Source organism: Poecile atricapillus, chromosome 34 (genome assembly GCF_030490865.1).
Source record: "Poecile atricapillus isolate bPoeAtr1 chromosome 34, bPoeAtr1.hap1, whole genome shotgun sequence".
Classification (NCBI taxonomy): Eukaryota; Metazoa; Chordata; class Aves; order Passeriformes; family Paridae; genus Poecile; species Poecile atricapillus.
The window spans coordinates 3,641,179-3,665,145 of NC_081282.1; the positions used below are offsets into that span (position 1 = coordinate 3,641,179).

The 23,967-nt window shown below is 53.1% G+C and overlaps 1 protein-coding gene and 1 long non-coding RNA gene across 3 annotated transcripts in view; one reads left to right on the forward strand and one right to left on the reverse strand.

Moving 5' to 3' along the window:
* The first annotated feature begins 1,113 nt into the window (after positions 1 to 1,113).
* LOC131590640 (uncharacterized) lies at positions 1,114 to 2,003 on the forward strand. 2 transcript variants are annotated; one of them, XR_009280165.1, is made up of 5 exons: positions 1,114 to 1,353; positions 1,597 to 1,637; positions 1,699 to 1,758; positions 1,813 to 1,870; positions 1,957 to 2,003. It is a non-coding gene; the product is annotated as an uncharacterized LOC131590640 (long non-coding RNA). The 2 variants fall into 2 exon arrangements; XR_009280164.1 differs by lacking the exon at positions 1,597 to 1,637 and having other exon boundaries at positions 1,679 to 1,758.
* Positions 2,004 to 2,055: 52 nt separating this feature from the next.
* EIF3CL (eukaryotic translation initiation factor 3 subunit C like) overlaps positions 2,056 to 23,967 on the reverse strand; it is a 32,790-nt gene continuing 10,878 nt past the window's right edge. Inside the window, 14 exon segments of the mRNA XM_058860911.1 lie at positions 2,056 to 2,185; positions 2,844 to 3,006; positions 5,635 to 5,722; positions 6,563 to 6,628; positions 8,715 to 8,874; positions 11,826 to 12,189; positions 14,553 to 14,712; positions 15,342 to 15,639; positions 16,895 to 16,988; positions 17,720 to 17,845; positions 18,631 to 18,772; positions 20,573 to 20,676; positions 21,977 to 22,121; positions 23,155 to 23,279. Of these exon segments, the coding sequence (XP_058716894.1) occupies positions 2,106 to 2,185; positions 2,844 to 3,006; positions 5,635 to 5,722; positions 6,563 to 6,628; positions 8,715 to 8,874; positions 11,826 to 12,189; positions 14,553 to 14,712; positions 15,342 to 15,639; positions 16,895 to 16,988; positions 17,720 to 17,845; positions 18,631 to 18,772; positions 20,573 to 20,676; positions 21,977 to 22,121; positions 23,155 to 23,279 (2,115 nt within the window). The 3' untranslated portion in view covers positions 2,056 to 2,105.

Genomic DNA, 23,967 nt, shown 5'->3' on the forward strand with positions numbered 1-23,967 from the left:
CCATAAATCCAGACCTCTGCCCCACAGATCCCCCCAGAGATCTCCTCTGCCCCACAGATCTCCCCAGGGACCCCCCCTGCCCCATGGCGGCACCAGCAGGACCCTGAGGGAGGTGGGGGAAGGGTGAATTTATCCCCCCCGGGGTCGTTCATTAACGAGGTTAATTAGTGAGGGATTAATGAGGGGCAAAGCCGCCCCTCCCCCAGCCTCGTCACTCATTAACGAGGGGGTTTCTTAATGAGTAATTAATGGCTGAATGATCTCTGGGGCACCGCTATGGGGCAGGGGGCGTCTCCTCGTTGCTCATTAACGAGGGTTGGTTAATTAATTAATCATTGAAAGCAATTAATTCACGTTTTTGTTGTTCAGTTAATTAATTTTGTCGAAGTGGGGAGTTGTGGGGCAGATTACGGGGCAGGGGGACACACTCTGCAGCTCGTTAATAAATTGTTAATTAATTGTTAATTGTTAAATAGTTGCTTAATGAATTAAGTGTTTTATCAATTAATTAATTGTATTAAAAAGGAGAATTTATAGGGTGGAACTTATGGGGGAAGTTATGGGGCAGGGGACGCCCCGCCCCCCTTGTGGCTCATTAGTTAGTTAATTAATTAATTACCCTCATTAATGATTACCCTAATTAATAAGGGTAATTAATTAGTTCGAGTTAATGATGGATTTTAAGTGGTTATTTGGTTTAAATATTTAATTTAAAAATTTAAAAAATCAAATATTTAATTTAAAAATTTGGAATTAATGGGAAGAATCCGTGGGGGGAAAAAAAGGCGGGAAAAGGTGAGGGGAGGGAAAAGGCGGGAAAAGATGAGGGGAGAAAAAAGGCGGGAAAAGGTGAGGGGAGGGGAAAAGGCGGGAAAAGGTGAGGGGGGGAAAAAAGGCGGGAAAAGGTGAGGGGGGGAAAAAAGGCGGGAAAAGGTGAGGGGAGGAGAAAAGGCGGGAAAAGGTGAGGGGGAGAAAAAAGGCGGGAAAAGGTGAGGGGGAGGAGCTTTGGGGTCACCTGTGGGGCAGGGGGCGGAGCTATGGGGCAGCCCCTGCCCCGCCCTTCGTTAACAGGTTAATTAATGCATTAATTAATTAATTAACTCCTCATTAATGCGCTCTTTAATAATTCCTTTATTAATTTCCAACAGCGGGACCCCCGATGGATCCATGGGACAGGTGAGGGCTCCCTGGGACAGGTGAGGGCTCTGGGACAGGTGAGGGTCACACCCTGGGACAGGTGAGGGCTCCATGGGACAGGTGAGGGTCCCTGGGACAGGTGAGGGTCCCTGGGACAGGTGAGGGTCCCTGGACAGGTGAGGGCTCTGTAGGACAGGTGAGGGGTCCCTGGGACAGGTGAGGGCTCTGGGACAGGTGAGGGGGTCCCTGGGACAGGTGAGGGCTCTGGGACAGGTGAGGGTCACACCCTGGGACAGGTGAGGGCTCTGGGACAGGTGAGGGTCACACCCTGGGACAGGTGAGGGCTCTGGGACAGGTGAGGGTCACACCCTGGGACAGGTGAGGGCTCTGGGACAGGTGAGGGTCACACCCTGGGACAGGTGAGGGCTCTGGGACAGGTGAGGGTCCCGCCCTGGACAGGTGAGGGGTCCCTGGACAGGTGAGGGTCCCGCCCTGGACAGGTGAGGGGTCCCTGGACAGGTGAGGGTCCCGCCCTGGACAGGTGAGGGCTCTGTAGGACAGGTGAGGGGGTCCCTGGACAGGTGAGGGCTCCATGGGACAGGTGAGGGCTCTGTGAGACAGGTGAGGGTCCCTGGACAGGTGAGGGTCCCTGGACAGGTGAGGGTCCCTGGACAGGTGAGGGCTCCCTGGGACAGGTGAGGGGTCCCTGGACAGGTGAGGGGTCCCTGGACAGGTGAGGGTCACGCCCTGGGACAGGTGAGGGGTCCCTGGACAGGTGAGGGTCACGCCCTGGGACAGGTGAGGGTTAGGGTGGGACAGGTGAGGGCTCTGTAGGACAGGTGAGGGCTCTGTGGGACAGGTGAGGGGGTCCCTGGACAGGTGAGGGCTCTGTAGGACAGGTGAGGGGTCCCTGGACAGGTGAGGGGGTCCCTGGACAGGTGAGGGTCCCGCCGTGGCGCAGGTGAGCCTCAGTAGTTGCCGCGCTCCTGCCGGAAGCCGCCGCGCCGCAGGTAACCGTCACCTTTGCGGTATCCGCCATCTTTCTGATCTGCGGGGAGAGACGGCACAGGTGAGACTGGGGCGGGGCTGGGGTGTGCCCAGGTGTGCCCAGGTGTGTCCAGGTGTGTCTCAGGTGTGCCCAGGTGTGTCCCCAGGTGTGCCCAGGTGTCCCCAGGTGTGCCCAGGTGTCCCCAGGTGTGCCCAGGTGTATCTCAGCTGTCCCCAGCTGTCCCCAGGTGTCCCCAGGTTTACCCCAGGTGTGCCCAGGTGTATTCCAGGTGTATCCCAGGTGTACCCAGGTGTGCCCAGGTGTGCCCAGGTGTCCCCAGGTGTATCCCAGGTGGATCCCAGGTGTATCCCCGAGTACCCCAGGTGTGCCCAGGTGTGCCCCAGGTGTCCCCAGGTGTATCCCAGGTGTCCCCAGGTGTCCCCAGGTGTGTCCCCAGACCCCCCCAGCTGTCCCCAGGTGTGCCCAGGTGTATCTCAGGTGTATCTCAGGTGTATCTCAGGTGTCCCCAGGTATCCCCAGACCCCCCCAGGTGTGCCCAGGTGTATCCCCATGTACCCCAGCTGTCCCTAGACCCCCCCAGCTGTCCCCCAGGTGTGCCCAGGTGTGTCCCAGCTGTCCCCAGGTGTCCCCAGGTGTGTCCCCAGGTGTCCCCAGCTGTCCCCAGGTGTGTCCCCCCAGGTGTCCCAGGTGCGCTCACCTCTGAAGTAGCCTCCGTAGGCTCCCTGCCGCTGGTCCAGCACGCGCTCGTTGTTCTCCACCAGGTTGCCGAGTTTCTCCGCCAGCTGCAGCGCCAGGTTCTGCGTGGCCGTGGGCTCGGTGCGGTGCATCATCACCGTGGCCGTGGGCTGGTCCAGCGAGGCCTGCAGGTGTGCACAGGTGAGGCTCACCTGAGCTGGGCTGAGCCCCAAAAACGGCCCAAAAACAGCGCCAAAATGGCCCCAAATTGCCCCAAAAATGCCCCAAAAGGCCCCAAAAATGCCCCAAATGGCCCCAAAACAGCCCAAAATGGCCCCAAATGGCCCCAAAATGGCCCAAAATGGCCCCAAAAATGCCCCAAATGGCCCCAAAATGGCCCCAAAACGGCCCAAAATGGCCCCAAATCGCCCCAAAACGGCCCCAAAACGGCCCCAAACGGCCCCAAACGGCCCCAAAACGGCCCCAAATGGCCCCAAAAATGCCCCAAATTGCCCCAAAATTGCCCCAAAACGGCCCCAAACGGCCCCAAATGGCCCCAAAAATGCCCCAAACAGCCCCAAACTGGCCCTGAATGGAGCCCAGGTGAGGCCACACCTGTCCCTAAACCTGTGCACACCTGTCCCCCACCTGTCCCACACCTGTCCCACACCTGTCCCACACCTGTGCCCACACCTGTCCCCACACCTGACCCCAGGTGAGGCCACACCTGTCCCCACACCTGTCCCCCACCTGTCCCACACCTGTCCCACACCTGTCCCATACCTGTGCCCCACCTGTCCCCACCTGTCCCCACACCTGTCCCCCACCTGTCCCACACCTGTGCCACACCTGTCCCACACCTGTCCCCAGGTGGGGCCACACCTGTGCCCACACCTGTCCCACACCTGTCCCCAGGTGAGGCCACACCTGTCCCACACCTGTGCCCACACCTGTCCCACACCTGTCCCCAGGTGAGGCCACACCTGTCCCACACCTGTCCCCAGGTGAGGCCACACCTGTCCCCCACCTGTCCCACACCTGTCCCACACCTGTCCCACACCTGTCCCCAAACCTGTCCCAAACCTGTCCCCAGGTGAGGCCACACCTGTCCCCCACCTGTCCCTCACCTGTCCCACACCTGTGCCCCACCTGTCCCACACCTGTCCCACACCTGTCCCCACACCTGTGCCACACCTGTCCCACACCTGTCCCCACACCTGTCCCACACCTGTCCCCACACCTGTCCCACACCTGTCCCACACCTGTCCCCACACCTGTCCCCCACCTGTCCCACACCTGTCCCACACCTGTCCCACACCTGTCCCCAAACCTGTCCCAAACCTGTCCCCAGGTGAGGCCACACCTGTCCCCCACCTGTCCCTCACCTGTCCCACACCTGTCCCACACCTGTCCCACACCTGTCCCACACCTGTCCCCACACCTGTCCCACACCTGTCCCCACACCTGTCCCACACCTGTCCCCACACCTGTGCCACACCTGTCCCACACCTGTCCCCACACCTGTCCCACACCTGTCCCCAAACCTGTCCCACACCTGTCCCCACACCTGTCCCCAGGTGAGGCCACACCTGTCCCCACACCTGTCCCCCACCTGTCCCACACCTGTCCCACACCTGTCCCATACCTGTGCCCCACCTGTCCCCACCTGTCCCCACACCTGTCCCCCACCTGTCCCACACCTGTGCCACACCTGTCCCACACCTGTCCCCAGGTGGGGCCACACCTGTGCCCACACCTGTCCCACACCTGTCCCCAGGTGAGGCCACACCTGTCCCACACCTGTGCCCACACCTGTCCCACACCTGTCCCCAGGTGAGGCCACACCTGTCCCACACCTGTCCCCAGGTGAGGCCACACCTGTCCCCCACCTGTCCCACACCTGTCCCACACCTGTCCCACACCTGTCCCCAAACCTGTCCCAAACCTGTCCCCAGGTGAGGCCACACCTGTCCCCCACCTGTCCCTCACCTGTCCCACACCTGTGCCCCACCTGTCCCACACCTGTCCCACACCTGTCCCCACACCTGTGCCACACCTGTCCCACACCTGTCCCCACACCTGTCCCACACCTGTCCCCACACCTGTCCCACACCTGTCCCACACCTGTCCCCACACCTGTCCCCCACCTGTCCCACACCTGTCCCACACCTGTCCCACACCTGTCCCCAAACCTGTCCCAAACCTGTCCCCAGGTGAGGCCACACCTGTCCCCCACCTGTCCCTCACCTGTCCCACACCTGTCCCACACCTGTCCCACACCTGTCCCACACCTGTCCCCACACCTGTCCCACACCTGTCCCCACACCTGTCCCACACCTGTCCCCACACCTGTGCCACACCTGTCCCACACCTGTCCCCACACCTGTCCCCCACCTGTCCCCCACCTGTCCCACACCTGTCCCCAAACCTGTCCCACACCTGTCCCCAGGTGAGGCCACACCTGTCCCACACCTGTCCCCACCTGTCCCCAGGTGAGGCCACACCTGTCCCCACACCTGTCCCACACCTGTCCCCCACCTGTCCCCACACCTGTCCCTCACCTGTCCCCCACCTGTCCCCACCTGTCCCCACCTGTCCCCACCTGTCCCACACCTGTCCCCAAACCTGTCCCACACCTGTCCCCAGGTGAGGCCACACCTGTCCCACACCTGTCCCTACACCTGTCCCACACCTGTCCCCACACCTGTGCCCAGGTGAGACCACACCTGTCCCCCACCTGTCCCCACCTGTGCCCAGGTGAAGCCACACCTGTCCCCCACCTGTGCCCCACCTGTCCCCAGGTGAGCTCTCACCATCAGCTCCTCGTTGATGATCATTTTGCTGATGATTCCGTGCACCGTGGGCAGGTCCAGCTCAAACATGGCCGCCAGCGTCTCCATGCTGCAAAAATCCCAATTTCCGGTGTTTTTACCCCAAAATCTGACCCTTTTTACCCCAAAATCCCCTGGTTTTACCCCAAAATCTGACCCCTTTTTACCCCAAATTCCCCATTTCCGCCCTTTTTACCCCAAAATCTGCCCCTTTTTACCCCAAAATCCCCCGGTTTTACCCTGAAATCCCCATTTCCGCCCTTTTTACCCCAAAATCTGACCCTTTTTACCCCAAAATCCCCATTTCTGCCGTTTTTACCCCAAAATCTCCCCTTTTTACCCCAAAATCCCCATTTCCACTCTCTCCAACCCAAAATCTGCCCCTTTTTACCCCAGAATCCCCCGGTTTTACCCCAAAATTTACCCGCTTCTTTCACCCCGAAATTCAGCTTTTTAACCCCAAAATCTGCCCTGTTTTTACCCCAAAATTCCCATTTTTTACCCCAAAATTTACCTGCTTCTTTCACCCCAAAATTCAGCTTTTTTACCCCAAAATTCCCCATTTTTTTAGCCCAAAACTCCCAATTTTTAACCCCCAAATTCCCCATTTTTACCCCAAAATTCCCTTTTTTATCCTAAAATTTCCCACTTTTTACCCCAAAATTCCCATTTTTTTAACCCCAAAATTCCCGTTTTTTTTTTTACCCCAAAATTCCCGGTTTTTTCCACCCCAAAATTCCCTTTTTTTTTTACCCCCAAATTCCCATTTTCCACCCCAAAATTCCCTTTTTTTTTTTTTACCCCAAAATTCCCGGTTTTTTCACCCCAAAATTCCCTTTTTTTTTTTTCCCCAAAATTCCCATTTTTTACCCCAAAATTCCCATTTTCGTTCCCCCGTCCCGGCGCTCACCTGATGGAGTCGTAGACGCTGCTGTAGGTGAACAGGTACGTGCGGAGGGATTCCTCCTGGATCTTCCTGCGGGAAAGAGCACACCTGGGACACCTGGGCACAGCTAAAATATACCTGGGACACACCTGGGACACCTGGGGGTACCTGAGATACACCTGAGATACACCTGGAACACCTGGGGACACCTGAGATACACCTGAGATACACCTGGGCACAGCTGGGACACCTAAAATACACCTGAGATACACCTGGAACACCTGGGGACACCTGGGGACACCTGGGGACACCTGGGACATCTGAGACACACCTGAGATACCTGAGATACACCTGGGGACACCTGAGATACCTAAAATACACCTGGAACACACCTGGGACACCTGGGCACAGCTGGGACACACCTGAGATACACCTGAGATACACCTGGGACACCTGAGATACACCTGGGCACAGCTGGGCACACCTGGGACACCTAAAATACACCTGGGCACACCTGAGATACACCTGGGACACCTAAAATACACCTGGGCACACCTGAGATACACCTGGGACACCTAAAATACACCTGGGCACACCTGAGATACACCTGGGACACACCTGAGATACACCTGAAGGTACCTGGGACACACCTGGGCACACCTGAGACACACCTGAGATACCTAAAATACACCTGGAACACACCTGGGGACACGTGGGGACACCTGGGACACAGCTGGGACACACCTGGGGACACCTAAAATACACCTGAGATACACCTGGGCACACCTGGGACACACCTGAGATACACCTGGGACACCTGGGGACACCTGGGGACACCTGGGGGGAGCTGGAGGGGTGGGGACACACCTGGGGAACACCTGGGGACACCTGGGGACACCTGAGACACACCTGGCCCCTCCCCCGTGCTCCAAAATCCTCCTTTTCTGGCCCCAAAAAATTCACAAAAAACCCCCCAAAAATAAAAAAAAATCCCAAAAAAATTCCCCCCAAAAATTCCCAAAAATCCCCCAAAAATTCCGAAAAAAATCCCAAAAAATGGAATAAAAGTAAAATAAAATCCCCCCCAAAAAATAAAAAAAATCCCCCAAAAAACACCAAAAAAATCCCCAAAAAAATCCCCCCAAAATTCCCCAAAAATAAAAAAAAAATCCCAAAAAATCCTTCAAAAAATCCCCCAAAAATTCCCAAAAAATCCCCCAAAAATTCCCAAAAAGTCCCCAAAAAAAAAAAAAAAAAAAAAATCCCCAAAATTCCCCCAAAAAATCCAAGAAAAATCCCAAAAAATTCCCCCAAAAATTCCCCAAAAAAATCCCAAAAAATAAAATAAAGATAAAAATAAAATAAAATAAAAATCCCCAAAATTCCCCAAAAAAATCCCCAAAAAATCCCCAAAAAATCCCCAAAATTCTCAAAAAAAATCCCAAAACTCCCCAAAAAATCCCCAAAAAATAAAACAAAAATAAAGTAAAATCCCAAAAAAAATCTCCAAAAAATCCCCAAAAATCCCCAAAAGTCCCCAAAAAATCCTCAAAAATCCCCAAAAAAATCCCAAAAAATAAAATGAAAATGAAGTAAAATCTTAAAAAAAAACCCAAAAAATCCCCAAAAAATCCCAATAAATTTCCCAAAAATCCCCCCAAAAATTCCCAAGAAATCCCCAAAAGTCCCCAAAAAAATCCCCGAAAAATCCCAAAAAATAAAATAAAAATAAAGTAAAATCCCAAAAAAAATCCCCAAAAATCCCCAAAAAATCCCCAAAAAAATCCCCAAAAAAATCACAAAAAATAAAATAAAAATAAAGTCAAATCTTAAAAAAGTTCCCAAAAAATCCCCCAAAAAAATCCCCAAAAAATCCCAAAAAATAAAATAAAAATCCCATAAAATCTTAAAAAAAATCCCCAAAAAATCCCCCAAAAATCCCCAAAAAATCCCCAAAAATCCCCAAAAAAATCCCAAAAAATCCCCTAAAAATCCCCAAAAATCCCAAAAAATAAAATAAAAATCCCATAAAATCTTAAAAAAAATCCCCAAAAAATCCCCAAAAAATCCCAAAAAATCCCAAAAAAATCCCAAAAAATCCCAAAAAAATCCCAAAAAATCCCCAAAACTCCCCAAAACGCCCCAAACCCCCCAAACCCCCCCAAACCCCACTCACCTGACCAGCATGGCGCGCACCTGCTCGGCCTCGGGGAACAGGTCCCAGACTTTGCCGTTCATTTTCTCGTTGACCACGAAGCGATGGCAGCGGCGCCAGTCCCCCGTCTTCATCGCCTTGGACGCGGCCACCACGTGCTCCCGCATGGACTCGGGGGGCCCTGACACGGTTTGGGGGAAAAAAAAACACTTTTGGGGAAAAATCCACATTTTTGGGGAAAAATCCACATTTTTTGGGGAAAAAATCCCCATTTTTGGGGAAAAAATACCGATTTTTGGGGGAAAAAATCCTGATTTTTTGGGGAAAAAATACCATTTTTGGGGAAAAAATCCACATTTTTGGGGAAAAAAATCCTCATTTTTGGGGAAAGTAATCCCCAGTTTTGGGGAAAAATCCCCATTTTTGGGGAAAATAATCCCCATTTTTGGGGAAAAAATCCCCATTCTTGGGGGAAAAAAATCCCCATTCTTGGGGGAAAAAAATTCCCATTTTTGGGAAAAAAAATACCAATTTTGGGGAAAAAAATACCGATTTTTGGGGAAAAAAATCCTGATTTTTTGGGGAAAAAATACCATTTTTGGGGAAAAAATCCACATTTTTGGGGAAAAAAATCCTCATTTTTTGGGGAAAATAATCCCCATTTTTGGGGGAAAAAATCCCCACTTTAGGGACAAAATTCCTGATTTTTTGGGGAAAATAATCCCAATTTTTGGGGAAAATAATCCACATTTTAGGGGAAAAAAATCCCCATTTTAAGGGAAAAAAATCCCCGTTTTTGGGGAGAAAAATCCTCATTTTTGGGGAAAATAATACCAATTTTGGAGAAAAAAATACCAATTTTGGGGGAAAAAATCCCGATTTTTGGGGGAAAGAATACCGATTTTTGGGGGGAAAAATCCACATTTTTGGGGAAAAAAATCCTGATTTTTTTGGGGAAAATAATCCACATTTTTGGGGAAAAAGATACCAATTTTTGGGGGAAAAATCCCAATTTTTGGGGAAAAAAAATACCCATTTTTGGGGAAAAAAATCCCCATTTTTGGGGAAAAAACCCCATATTTTGAGAAAAAAATACCCATTTTTGGGAAAAGAAATCCCCATTTTTGGGGAAAGTAATCCCCAATTTTGGGGAGAAAAATCCCCATTTTTGGGGAAAAAAATCCCAATTTTAGGGGAAACCTAAACCAACTCCTGAATAATAGAATTATAAACCTCCAAACCAACTTTCAACCCCAAAACCCAACTTTTCACCCCAAAACCCCAATTTTTGGGCAAAACCCCTCAAGTCTCATCTGGGGAACCCAACCATGGTCTGAGGAACCTCAAGGAGATCCAAAACCTCCATTACAAAAGACAAAACCACCAAACCAACGCCTGAATAACACAATTATGGACCTCAAAACCCAACTTTCCACCCCAAAACCCCAACTTTCCACCCCAAAACCCTGAGTTTGACCCAAAACCACCAACCATGCTCTGAGGAACCTCAAGGAGATCCAAAACCTCCATTTTAAAAGACAAAACCACCAAACCAACTCCTGAATAACACAACTATGGACCTCCAAACCCAACTTTCGACCCCAAAACCCAACTTTTGACCCAAAACCACCAACCATGGTCTGAGGAACCTCAAGGAGATCCAAAACCTCCATTTTAGGAGATAAAACAACCAAACCAACTCCTGAATAACATAACTATGGACCTCCAAACCCAACTTTCGACCCCAAAACCCAACTTTCCACCCCAGAACCCCAATTTTGACCCAAAACCACCAACTGTTCTCTGAGGAACCTCAAGGAGATCCAGAACTCCAATTTTAGGAGATAAAATGACCAAACCAACTCCTGAATAACACAATTATGGACCTCCAAACCCAACTTTCGACCCCAAAACCCAACTTTTGACCCCAAAACCCCTACTTTTGACCCAGAACCACCGACTGTTCTCTGAGGAACCTCAAGGAGATCCAGAACTCCAATTTTAGGAGATAAAACCACCAAACCAACTCCTGAATAACACAATTATGGACCTCCAAACCCAATTTTTGACCCCAAAACCCCATTTTCCCCCCAAAACCCCTCAAGTCTCATCTGGGGAACCCAACCACGCTCTGAGGAACCTCAAGAAGATCCAAAACCTCCATTTTAAAAGACAAAACCACCAAACCAACTCCTGAATAACACAACTATGGACCTCAAAACCCAACTTTCCACCCCAAAACCCAACTTTTGACCCAGAACCACCAACTGTTCTCTGAGGAACCTCAAGAAGATCCAAAACTCCAATTTTAAAAGACAAAACCACCAAACCAACTCCTGAATAACACAATTATGGACCTCAAAACCCAACTTTCGCCCTCAAAACCCAACTTCTGACCCCAAAAACCCAACTTTTGACCCAGAACCACCAACTGTTCTCTGAGGAACCTCAAGGAGATCTAGAACTCCAAGTTTAGGAGATAAAACCACCAAACCAAATCCTGAATAACACAATTATGGACCTCAAAACCCAACTTTCCACCCCAAAACCCAACTTTCCACCCCAAAACCACCAACCATGGTCTGAGGAACCTCAAGGAGATCCAAAACTCCAATTTTAGGAGATAAAACCACCAAACCAAATCCTGAATAACACAATTATGGACCTCAAAACCCAACTTTTGACCCCAAAACTCCTGAAGTCTCATCTGGGGAACCCAACCATGCTCTGAGGAACCTCAAGGAGATCCAAAACCTCCACTTTAAAAGACAAAACCACCAAACCAAGGCCTGAATAACACAACTATGGACCTCAAAACCCAACTTTTGACCCCAAAACCCCAACTTTCCACCCCAGAACCCCAATTTTGACCCAAAACCACCAACCATGCTCTGAGGAACCTCAAGGAGATGCAGAACCTCCATTATAAAAGACAGAACCACCAAACCAACTGCTACATGATACAATTATGGACCTCAAAACCCCACTTTTGACCCCAAAACCCCAACTTCTGACCCCAAAACCCAACTTTTGACCCCAAAACCCAACTTTTGACCCCAAAACCCAACTTTTGACCCCAAAACCCAACTTTTGACCCCAAAAACCCAACTTTTGACCCCAAAACCCCCGTACCCAGCAGCGGCTGCCTCTCCCCCACCCTCAGCTGGTGGTGGAACTGCTTGCTGATCATCCTGCGGCGGGCGTCGAACTCGTGCGCCGCCATGTAGGGGATCTCCAGCAGCATGGCCGCCACCAGGTAGACGCACTCGAGGAGCTCCAGGTTGACGTGCATGTGGAAGGGCACCTGGCGGCGCTTCTCCACCTTCTCCTGCTCGGCGTTGCGCTCCTGGAGGCTGCGCAGGAGCAGCCCCTGGCCCAGCAGCTCCTTGGCCCGGCCCGAGGACTGGATGTCCAGGAGGGCGTTGTGAGCGTCCTTGATCAGACCCTGCCGGAAGGCGCAGATCCCCAGCTGGACCATGGTGCGGTTGTACAGGATCTGTGGGGACAGGTGAGGTCACAGGGTTACCTGGGCAGGTGAGCTGGGGTTACCTGGACTGGATGTCCAGCAGGGCGTTGTGAGCGTCCTTGATCAGCCCCTGGCGGAAGGCGCAGATGCCCAGCTGGACCATGGTGCGGTTGTAGAGGATCTGTGGGGACAGGTGAGGCCACAGGGTTACCTGGGCAGGTGAGCTGGGGTAACCTGGACACGTGTGTGTTACCTGGGCAGGTGAGCTTGGGACACCTGGACACGTGTGTTTTACTTGGATAGGTGGGGAGGGGTTACCTGGGCAGGTGAGCTCAGGGTTACCTGGGCAGGTGAGCTGGGGTAACCCGGACAGGTGTGTGTTACCTGGGCAGGTGAGCTGGGGTAACCTGGACATGTGTGTGTTACCTGGGCAGGTGAGGTCGGGTAACCCAGACACATGAGCTTGGGTAACCTGGACATGTGTGTTACCTGGACACGTGTCTGTTACCTGGGCAGGTGAGGTCAGGACACCTGGACAGGTGAGCTGGGGTTACCTGGGCAGGTGAGGTCAGGACACCTGGACAGGTGTGTGTTACCTGGGCAGGTGTGTTTGTGTTACCTGGACAGGTGAGCTCAGGACACCTGGACACGTGTGTTTGTGTTAACCTGGACACGTGTGTTACCTGGACAGGTGAGGTCGGGACACCTGGGCATGTGTGTTTTACCTGGCCAGGTGTGTTTGTGTTAACCTGGACACGTGTGTTACCTGGGCAGGTGAGGTCGGGACACCCAGACACGTGAGCTTGGGTAACCTGGACATGTCTGTTACCTGGACACGTGTGTGTGTTACGTGGACAGGTGGGCTGGGGTTACCTGGGCAGGTGAGGTCGGGACACCTGGGCACGTGTGTTACCTGAGCAGGTGAGGGGGGTTACCTGGGCAGGTGAGGACACCTGGACACGTGTGTTTTACCTGGGCAGGTGAGCTTGGGTAACCTGGACACGGGTGTTTTACTTGGACAGGTGGGCCAGGGTTACCTCAGCAGGTGAGGTCAGGACACCTGGACACGTGTCTGTTACCTGGACAGGTGAGCTGGGGTTACCCAGACACGTGTGTGTTACCTGGGCAGGTGAGCTCAGGACACCTGGACAGGTGAGCTTGGGTAACCTGGACATGTGTGTTTTACTTGGATAGGTGGGGAGGGGTTACCTGGGCAGGTGAGGTCAGGACACCTGGACACGTGTGGGTTACCTGGACAGGTGAGGTTGGGTTATCTGGGCAGGTGAGCTCAGGGTTACCTGGACACGTGTGTGTTACCTGGGCAGGTGAGGTCAGGACACCTGGACAAGTGAGCTTGGGTAACCCAGACACGTGTGTTATCTGGGCAGGTGTGTTTGTGTTACCTGGGCAGGTGAGGTCAGGACACCTGGACATGTGTCTGTTACCTGGACATGTGTGTTACCTGGACAGGTGTCTGTTACCTGGGCAGGTGAGCTCGGGACACCTGGACACGTGTGTGTTACCTGGGCAGGTGAGCTGGGGTTACCTGGACACGTGTGTGTTATCTGGGCAGGTGTGTTGGTGTCACCTGTACAGATGTGTGTTTAACCCTCCCCAGGTGTGTGATTTCCCTGCACAGGTGTGATGTTTACCTGCCCAGGTGTGATGTTTACCTGCACAGGTGGGTCAGCGTGCTGGATGTTGTCCTGCAGGTGTGTGTTTAACCCCCCAGGTGTGTGTTTACCTGCCCAGGTGTGATGTTTACCTGCACAGGTGGATCAGCGTGCTGGATGTTGTCCTGCAGGTGTGTGTTTAACCCCTCAGGTGTGATGTTTACCTGCCCAGGTGTGATGTTTACCTGCCCAGGTGTGATGTTTACCTGCCCAGGTGTATCACTCACCTGCACAGGTGGGTCAGCATGCTGGATGTTGTCCTGCAGGTGTGATGTTTACCTGCCCAGGTGTGTGTTTAACCCCTCAGGTGTGTGATTTCCCTGCCCAGGTGTATCATTTACCTGCACAGGTGGGTCGGCGTGCTGGATGTTGTCCTGCAGGTGTGTGTTTAACCCCTCAGGTGTGTGTTTAACCCCCCAGGTGTGTGTTTAACCCCTCAGGTGTGTGATTTACCTGCACAGGTGTGTTATTTACCTGCCCAGGTGTGTGATTTACCTGCACAGGTGGGTCGGCGTGCTGGATGTTGTCCTGCAGGTGTGTGTTTAACCCCTCAGGTGTATCACTCACCTGCACAGGTGGGTCGGCGTGCTGGATGTTGTCCTGCAGGTGTGTGTTTAACCCCTCAGGTGTGTGTTTAACCCCCCAGGTGTGTGTTTAACCCCTCAGGTGTGATGTTTACCTGCCCAGGTGTATGTTTAACCCCTCAGGTGTGTTATTTACCTGCACAGGTGGGTCAGCGTGCTGGATGTTGTCCTGCAGGTGTGACATCAGCATCAGGTCGCGGGCGCGGTACCAGCGGCTGTGCAGGGCGTGGTGGTAAATGTGGCACAGGATGGCGCAGGTGCGGATCCGGTCTGTGCGGTCCTTGGCGTACACGAACCTGCCCAGGTGAGAGCACAGGTGGGACAGGTGAGACAGGTGAGAGCACAGGTGGGACAGGTGAGACAGGTGAGACAGGTGAGACAGGTGAGAGCACAGGTGGGACAGGTGAGACACACAGGTGAGACAGGTGAGACCCACAGGTGGGACAGGTGAGACAGGTGAGACACACAGGTGAGACAGGTGGGACAGGTGAGACACACCTGGCCAGGTGAGAGCACAGGTGAGACAGGTGAGACAGGTGAGACCCACAGGTGGGACAGGTGAGACACACCTGGCCAGGTGAGGAACACCAGAAATCCTGGGCTTTTAGGGACAGGTGAAGCAGCTGTGCCCAGGTGTGCCCCTGCCTCCATTTCCCCAACCCAGGTGTGTCCAGGTGTGTCCCCACCCCTTCCAGATGTGCTCAGGTGTGTTCTAACCCCACCCAGGTGTGTCTTGGCCCCACCCAGGTGTGTCCCCACCCCTTCCCCGTGTCTCCTGACCCCACCCAGATGTGCCCCACCCCCCTCCAGGTGAGCCCAGGTGTGCCCCACCCCCCTCCAGGTGTGCCCCACCCCCCTCCAGGTGTGCCCCACCCCCCTCCAGATGTGCCCCACCCCCCTCCAGGTGTGGCCCCGCCCTCCTCACCTGCACAACCTCTCCATCAGCGCCTCCGAGTCCTCCTCCTCTTCCTCCTCCTCCTTCACCTGCCCCTCCTCCTTCACCTGCCCGTCCTCCTTCTCCTGCCCCTCCTCCTCCTCCTTCACCTGCCCGGCCCCGCCCTTCCTGCGGGCGGCGCCGTAGTCGAACTTGTAGTAGGTGTGGAGGACGCGGCGCAGGTAAACGCGGCACAGCTCCTCGGGGCTGCCCTTGCCCTGCAGGTAACGCTGCAGCCGCGCGATGATGGCGCAGACGCGGCCCTCGTCCTTCAGGTGCTCCACGTACTCTGCAACGGCGCACCTGGGCTCACCTGGGGGCTCCTGGGGACACCTGAGCCTCACCTGGGACACACCTGGGCTCACCTGGGGGCACCTGGGGGACAGCTGGGGGCAACTGGGGACAGCTGGGGGCAGCTGGGGACACCTGAGATACACCTGGGGACACCTGGGCTCACCTGGGGGCTCCTGGGGGCACCTGGGGACACCTGAGATACACCTGGGGGCTCCTGGGATACACCTGAGCCTCACCTGGGCTCACCTGGGGGCACCTGGGGGCACCTGGGGGCAGCCCTAACCCTAACCCTAACCCTGGGCTCACCTGGGCTCACCTGGGAGCTCCTGGGGGCTCCTGGGGACACCTGGGGGCAGCTGGGGACACCTGGGGACACCTGGGGACACCTGGGGGCAGCTGGGGGCACCTGAGACACACCTGGGCTCACCTGGGGACACCTGGGGACACCTGGGACACACCTGGGGGCAGCTGGGGACACCTGAGATACACCTGGGGACACAGCTGGGGGACACCTGAGATCACCTGGGCTCATCCAGGATCACACCTGAGCTCACCTGTCCATCAGGGAATCCCTCAGCCCCACAGAAATCCCAGATTTGGGGTGAAAAGGAGCAAAATTGGCCAAAAAAAACCGCACCCAAATTCACGATTTTCGAGGTTTTTTGGGACCTTTTTGTGTCTGTGAATCTGTGGGGCAGAACTTGGGGGTCTCTGCCCCACAGCGACTCCTCAGCCCCACAGAAACCCCAAATCCGGGGCAAAAAGCACCAAAATCGGCCAAAATCGTCTCCAAAATTCACCTTTACCAGGGATTTTAACCCATTTTGGGGGGGTTTGGCAGCTCTGGGGGGCAGAGCTCTGCCCCACATCTCCCAGCCCCACATCTCCCAGCCCCACATCTCCCCAGCCCCACATCTCCCAGCCCCACATCTCCCAGCCCCACATCCAGACCCACCTTGGGAGTGCAGAGCTCTGCCCCACATCTCCCAGCCCCACATCTCCCAGCCCCACATCTCCCCAGACCCACCTTGGGAGTGCAGAGCTCTGCCCCACATCTCCCAGCCCCACATCTCCCAGCCCCACATCTCCCAGCCCCACATCCAGACCCACCTTGGGAGTGCAGAGCTCTGCCCCACATCTCCCAGCCCCACATCTCCCCAGACCCACCTTGGGAGTGCAGAGCTCTGCCCCACATCTCCCAGCCCCACATCTCCCAGCCCCACATCTCCCAGCCCCACATCCAGACCCACCTTGCGAGTGTGGGTCCGTGTTCTGCATGATCTTGGTGAACTCCTCGTCCATTCGCTCCACCAGGGTCAGGACGCAGCCGCGGACACGGAAGGGCTGCAGTGGGGCAGGGACGTGTGGGGTGGAAATGTGTGGGGCAGGGACGTGTGGGGTGGAAATGTGTGGGGCAGGGACATGTGGGGCAGGGATGCGTGGGATGGAAATGTGTGGGGCAGGCTCCATGGGGCAGGATATGTGGGGCAGGGACGTGTGGGGCAGGACCCACAAGTGCACCCTCGCACCCGTACGTGACCCACAGAAAAACCCCAGCCCCATAACTCAACGCCAAAGGTCCAAAAATGCCCTTTCCTGCCCCACATTTTGCTCCCAACCCCATAAGTGACCCCAAAACCCCCCCAAGTTCCCCTGGAAGCGCCCCACAAGTGCCCCCGAAGCCCCTCCCTGCCCCACAAGTGCCCCCGAAGCCCCTCCCAGCCCCACAAGTGCCCCCAAAGCCCCTCCCTGCCCCACAAGTGCCCCCGAAGCCCCTCCCTGCCCCACAAGTGCCCCCGAAGCCCCTCCCTGCCCCACAAGTGCCCCCGAAGCCCCTCCCTGCCCCACAAGTGCCCCCAAAGCCCCTCCCAGCCCCACAAGTGCCCCCGAAGCCCCTCCCTGCCCCACAAGTGCCCCTGAAGCCCCTCCCAGCCCCACAAGTGCCCCCGAAGCCCCTCCCTGCCCCACAAGTGCCCCCAAAGCTCCTCCCTGCCCCACAAGTGCCCCCGAAGCCCCTCCCTGCCCCACAAGTGCCCCCGAAGCCCCTCCCTGCCCCACAAGTGCCCCAGCCCCACCTGCTCGGGGTTGCTCAGGTTCTCGGACTCCTCCAGGACGTTTTCGCCGACGAAAATTTCGGGGTGGGCGAAAAGCAGCTCCAGCAGCTCCTCGATGCAGCCCAGGCACTTCTGCCACAGCTCGGGCTGTGGGGCGCCCCACGGATCATTCCCTGCCCCATGGATCATTCCCTGCCCCACGGATCTGCCCCACGGATCATTCCCTGCCCCACGGATCCCCCTCTGCCCCACGGATCGTTCCCTGCCCCACGGATCATTCCCCGCCCCACGGATCATTCCCTGCCCCACGGATCATTCCCTGCCCCACAGATCCCCCTCTGCCCCACGGATCATTCCCCGCCCCATGGATCTGCTCCACGGATCATTCCCTGCCCCACGGATCATTCCCTGCCCCACGGATCATTCCCTGCCCCACGGATCCCCCTCTGCCCCACGGATCATTCCCTGCCCCACGGATCATTCCCTGCCCCACGGATCATTCCCTGCCCCACAGATCCCCCTCTGCCCCACAGATCATTCCCTGCCCCACAGATCATTCCCCGCCCCACGGATCATTCCCTGCCCCATGGATCATTCCCTCCCCACAGATCATTCCCCTCCCCACAGATCATTCCCCGCCCCACGGATCATTCCCTGCCCCACAGATCATTCCCTGCCCCACGGATCCCCCTCCGCCCCACAGATCTGCCCCATGGATCATTCCCTGCCCCACAGATCCCCCTCTGCCCCACAGATCATTCCCCGCCCCACAGATCCCCCTCAGCCCTAAATCCACACCCAAAACCCAAACAAATCCCACTTTTAACCCCATTTCTCCCCCTTTTTTCACCCGGTTTTCTCCCAATCTTGTCCCAATTCCCACCCCGGTTTTGTTTTTGCCCGTTTTCCCCGTTTTTCGCCCCAGTTTCCACCTTCATGTAGGCGGCCAGGTTGGGGTTGTAGTCGTAGAGCGAGGCCACGATGTTGAATTTGATTTTCAGCTCCAGGGGCACCCCCAGGTTGTGCTCGTGGGCCACGGCCACCAGGTGCTGCAGCAGCTCGATCTGCGCCGCCCTGGGGCGAGAATTGGGGAGAAAACGTGAGGAAATGGTCAAAAATGGGGGAAAAACGTGAGAAAAGGATCAAAAATTGGAGATAAAAATGGGAAAAAAGGGTCAAAAATTGGGGAAAATGGGCTGAGAATTTGGTGAAAATTGGGTGACAGAAATATGGGGCAGGGGGATCAATGGGGCAAATCTATAGGGCAGGATCTCTGGGGCAAATCTATAGGGCAGGATCTCTAGGGCAAATCTATAGGGCAGGATCTCTGGGGCAGATCTATGGGTCAGGATCTATGGGGCAGGATCTATGGGTCAGATCTATGGGTCAGGATCTATAGGTCAGGATTTATGGGTCAGATCTATGGGTCAGGCAGGATCTATGAGGCAGGCAGGATCCATGGGGCAGGATCTATGGGGCAGGATCTATGGGTCAGATCTATGGGGCAGGATCTATGGGGCAGGATCTCTGGGTCAGGCAGGATCTATGGGTCAGATCTATGGGTCAGGCAGGATCTATGGGTCAGGATCTATGGGTCAGGCAGGATCTCTGGGGCAGGATCTCTGGGGCAGGATCTATGGGGCAGGATCTATGGGGCAGCCCCACCTGTCCGTGCCCTTCTTGCCGCGGGCCTGCAGGATCTATGGGTCAGATCTATGGGTCAGATCTATGGGGCAGATCTATGGGGCAGGATCTATAGGTCAGGATCTATGGGGCAGGATCTATGGGTCAGGCAGTATCTATGGGGCAGGATCTATGGGGCAGCCCCACCTGTCCGTGCCCTTCTTGCCGCGGGCCTGCAGGATCTATGGGTCAGGATCTATGGGTCAGATCTATGGGGCAGGATCTATGGGTCATGCAGGATCTATGGGTCAGGATCTCTGGGGCAGATCTATGGGTCAGGATCTATGGGTCAGGCAGGATCTATGGGTCAGGATCTATGGGGCAGGATCTATGGGTCAGGATCTATGGGGCAGCCCCACCTGTCCGTGCCCTTCTTGCCGCGGGCCTGCAGGATCTATGGGTGAGGCAGGATCTATGGGTCAGGCAGGATCTATGGGGCAGGATCTCTGGGTCAGGCAGGATCTATGGGTCAGGATCTATGGGGCAGGCAGGATCTATGGGGCAGGATCTATGGGGCAGGATCTATGGGTCAGGATCTATGGGTCAGGCAGGATCTATGGGTCAGATCTATGGGGCAGGCAGGATGTATGGGGCAGGATCTATGGGGCAGCCCCACCTGTCCGTGCCCTTCTTGCCGCGGGCCTGCAGGATCTATGGGTGAGGCAGGATCTATGGGGCAGGATCTATGGGTCAGGATCTATGGGGCAGATCTATGGGGCAGGATCTATGGGGCAGGATCTATGGGGCAGATCTATGGGTCAGGCAGTATCTATGGGTCAGATCTATGGGGCAGGATCTATGGGTCAGGCAGGATCTATGGGTCAGATCTATGGGTCAGGATCTATGGGGCAGGATCTATGGGGCAGGATCTATGGGGCAGGATCTATGGGTCAGGCAGGATCTATGGGGCAGCCCCACCTGTCCGTGCCCTTCTTGCCGCGGGCCTGCAGGATCTATGGGTCAGGCAGGATCTATGGGTCAGGCAGGATCTATGGGGCAGATCTATGGGGCAGGATCTATGGGGCAGGATCTATGGGGCAGCCCCACCTGTCCGTGCCCTTCTTGCCGCGGGCCTGCAGGATCTATGGGTCAGGCAGGATCTATGGGTCAGGCAGGATCTATGGGGCAGGATCTATGGGTCCGGATCTATGGGGCAGGATCTATGGGGCAGGATCTATGGGGCAGCCCCACCTGTCCGTGCCCTTCTTGCCGCGGGCCTGCAGGATCTCGTTGAGTTTCTTCACCACGAGCCCCACGGTGATCTCGGTGCCCTTCGCGAACATCTTGGGCTTCTCCTGCCCCACAGAGACGCCGCTTATGGGGCTGCCCCACACATCGACCCCCGAGTGCTGCTTGTGGGGCTGGAGCCCCAAAACCCCCCCAAAAAAACTCCCCGAAAATTGAAATTTTTTTGGGGTGAAAAACCCTAAAATTCCTTAAAAAAGAATTCCACAAAATCCCCCAAAAATTCCATTTATGGGGCTGGAAAAAAAACCAAAAAAATCCCACCCAAAAAGCCCAAAATTTGCCTCAAAAATCCCCAAAATAATTCACAAAAATCTGCAAAAAAAATCCACAAAAATATCTGTAAAAAAACCCCAAAAAAAATCCCACAAAAAATCCACAAAAAACCCCAAAAAGCCAAAAAAAAAAACCAAAAAAAACCCCCAAAAATCAACAAAAAACCCCCCAAAAAATTCCCCAAAAAAACCCAAAAAAATCCCCCAAAAAATCCACGAAAAAACCCCAAAAAACAAAAAAAAAACAAAAAAAAGCCCAAAAAAAATCAACAAAAACAAAAAAAAAATCCCCCAAAATCCACAAAAAACCCCAAAAAAATCCCCCAAAAATCCACAAAAAAAACCCAAAAAAACCACAAAAAATCCCCCAAAAAATCCACGAAAGAAACCCAAAAAAATTCCCCAAAAATCCACAAAAAACCCAAAAAAATCCCCCAAAAATCCACAAAAAAACCCCAAAAAAATTCCCCAAAAAAACCCCAAAAATCCACAAAAACCCCCCAAAAAATCCCCCAAAAAATCCACTAAAAAAAACCCAAAAAACCCCCCCAAAAAAACCCCCAAAAAATCCACAAAAACCCCCCAAAAAATCCACGAAAAAAACCCAAAAAGTCCCCCAAAAATCCACAAAAAAACCCAAAAAATCCACAAAAATCCCCCCAAAAATCCACAAAAAAGCCCCAAAAAATCCCCCAAAAATCCACAAAAAAACCCCCAAAAATCCCCCAAAAAAACCCCAAAAAATTCCCCAAAAATCCACAAAAAACCCAAAAAAATCCCCCAAAAATCCACAAAAAAAAACCCAAAAAAATTCCTCAAAAATCCACAAAAAACCCAAAAAAATCCACAAAAATCCCCCAAAAAATCCACAAAAACCCCCAAAAAATCCACAAAAATCCCCCAAAAAATCCACAAAAACCCCCAAAAAATCCACAAAAAAACCCCCAAAAAATCCACAAAAAACCCCAAAAAATCCACAAAAAAACCCCCAAAAAATCCACAAAAAACCCCAAAAAATCCACAAAAAACCCCCAAAAAACCCCCCAAAAATCCCATTTTCCCCCCAAATCCCCACCTTGATGAGGGGGACGCCGCCCTTGACCTTCTCCCACTCCCCTCCTTCCTCCTCCTCCTCCTCCTCCTCGCGCCGGCTCTTCCTCTCCAGCTTCTTCTTGGCCTTTTCCTCTCGGCGCCGCTCGGCCCCGCGCCGCTCCTCGTCCCTGCCCCGGAGCCCCCGTGAGCCCCAAAATCCCCAAAATCCCCCAAAATCCCCCCAAAATTCCCAAAATCCCCAAAATCCCCAAATCCCCCCAAATCCCCCCAAAAAACCCCGCGAAAACCCCAGGAAAATCCCATTTTTGGGGCATTTTCCACACCTTTTATTCTCATTTCTGCCTCCCCTCCTGCCCCACGGACCCTGCCCGGTGAAATTCCCAAAGAATTCCCATGAAAACGGCACAAAATCCCGTTTTTTCCTCGTTTTCAACCCACTTTTAGAGCATTTTCCCCTCCCCCATTCCCACCCAATTTAATCCCATTTTTTCCCCAATTTAATCCCATTTTTTCCCCAATTTTTCCCCAATTTAATCCCATTTTTTCCCCAATTTAATCCCATTTTCCTCCAATTTTTCCCCCAATTTAATCCCATTTTTCCCCCAATTTTATCCCATTTTTTACCCAGTTTTATCCCAATTTCCCCCCAATTTTATCCCATTTTTCCCCCAATTTAATCCCATTTTTTACCCAATTTATCCCAATTTCCCCCCAATTTTATCCCATTTTTTACCCAATTTCCCCCAATTTAATCCCATTTTTCCCCAATTTCCCCCCAATTTAATCCCATTTTCCCCCCAATTTAATCCCATTTTTACCCAATTTCCCCCCAATTTAATCCCATTTTTTCCCCAATTTTATCCCATTTTTCCCCAATTTAATCCCATTTTTCCCCCAATTTAATCCCAATTTCCCCCCAATTTAATCCCATTTTTTCACTGATTTTCCCCAATTAAATCCCATTTTTCCCCCAATTTTATCCCATTTTTTCCCCAATTTAATCCCATTTTTCCTCCAATTTCCCCCCAATTTAATCCCATTTTTTCACTGATTTTCCCCGATTTTTTCCCATTTTTCCCCAATTTTCCCCCAATTTTATCCCAATTTCCCCCCAATTTAATCCCATTTTTTACCCAATTTCCCCCCATTTTTTCCCAGTTTTCCCCCATTTTTCCCCTCCCCTTTTCCCCATTTCCTCACTTTTTCAGGAATTTCGAGGCCAGGGAGGTGAATTTTCCGTCGTCTTCGTCCGACTCCGAGTCCGACTCCGAGGCCGAATCCCCCCAATCCTCGTCTGACTCCGACTCCGATTCCGACTCCTCCTCCTGCCCCAGAAATGCCCCAAATCCCCTTTTTTCACCCCATTTTCCACCCAATTTCCCCCCAATTTAATCCCAATTTCCCCCCAATTTAATCTCAATTTCCCCATAATTTTATCTCATTTTTCCCCCAATTTTATCCCAATTTTATCCCATTTTTCCCCAATTTAATCTCATTTTTCCCCCAATTTTGTCCCATTTCTCCCCCAATTTAATCCAAATTTTTACCCATTTTTCACCCAATTTAATCCCATTTTTCCCCCAATTTAATCCCATTTTTCCCTCACTTTTATCCCATTTTTTACCCAATTTCCCCCCAATTTAATCCCATTTTCCCCCCAATTTTATCCCATTTTTCCCAAATTTAATCTCAATTTCCCCCCAATTTAATCCCATTTCCCCCAATTTTATCCCAATTTCCCCCAATTTGATCCAAATTTTTTCCCATTTTTCCCCCAATTTTCCCCATTTTCCCCCAATTTTCCCCCAATTTAATCCAAATTTTTACCCATTTCCCCCCCAATTTTATCCCAATTTCCCCCCAATTTTATCCCATTTTTCCCCCAATTTAATCTCATTTCTCCCCCAATTTAATCCCATTTTTTCCCCATTTTCCCCCCAATTTAATCCCATTTTTCCTCCAATTTTCGCCCCAATTTTCCCCTGATTTTATCCCATTTTTCCCCCAATTTAA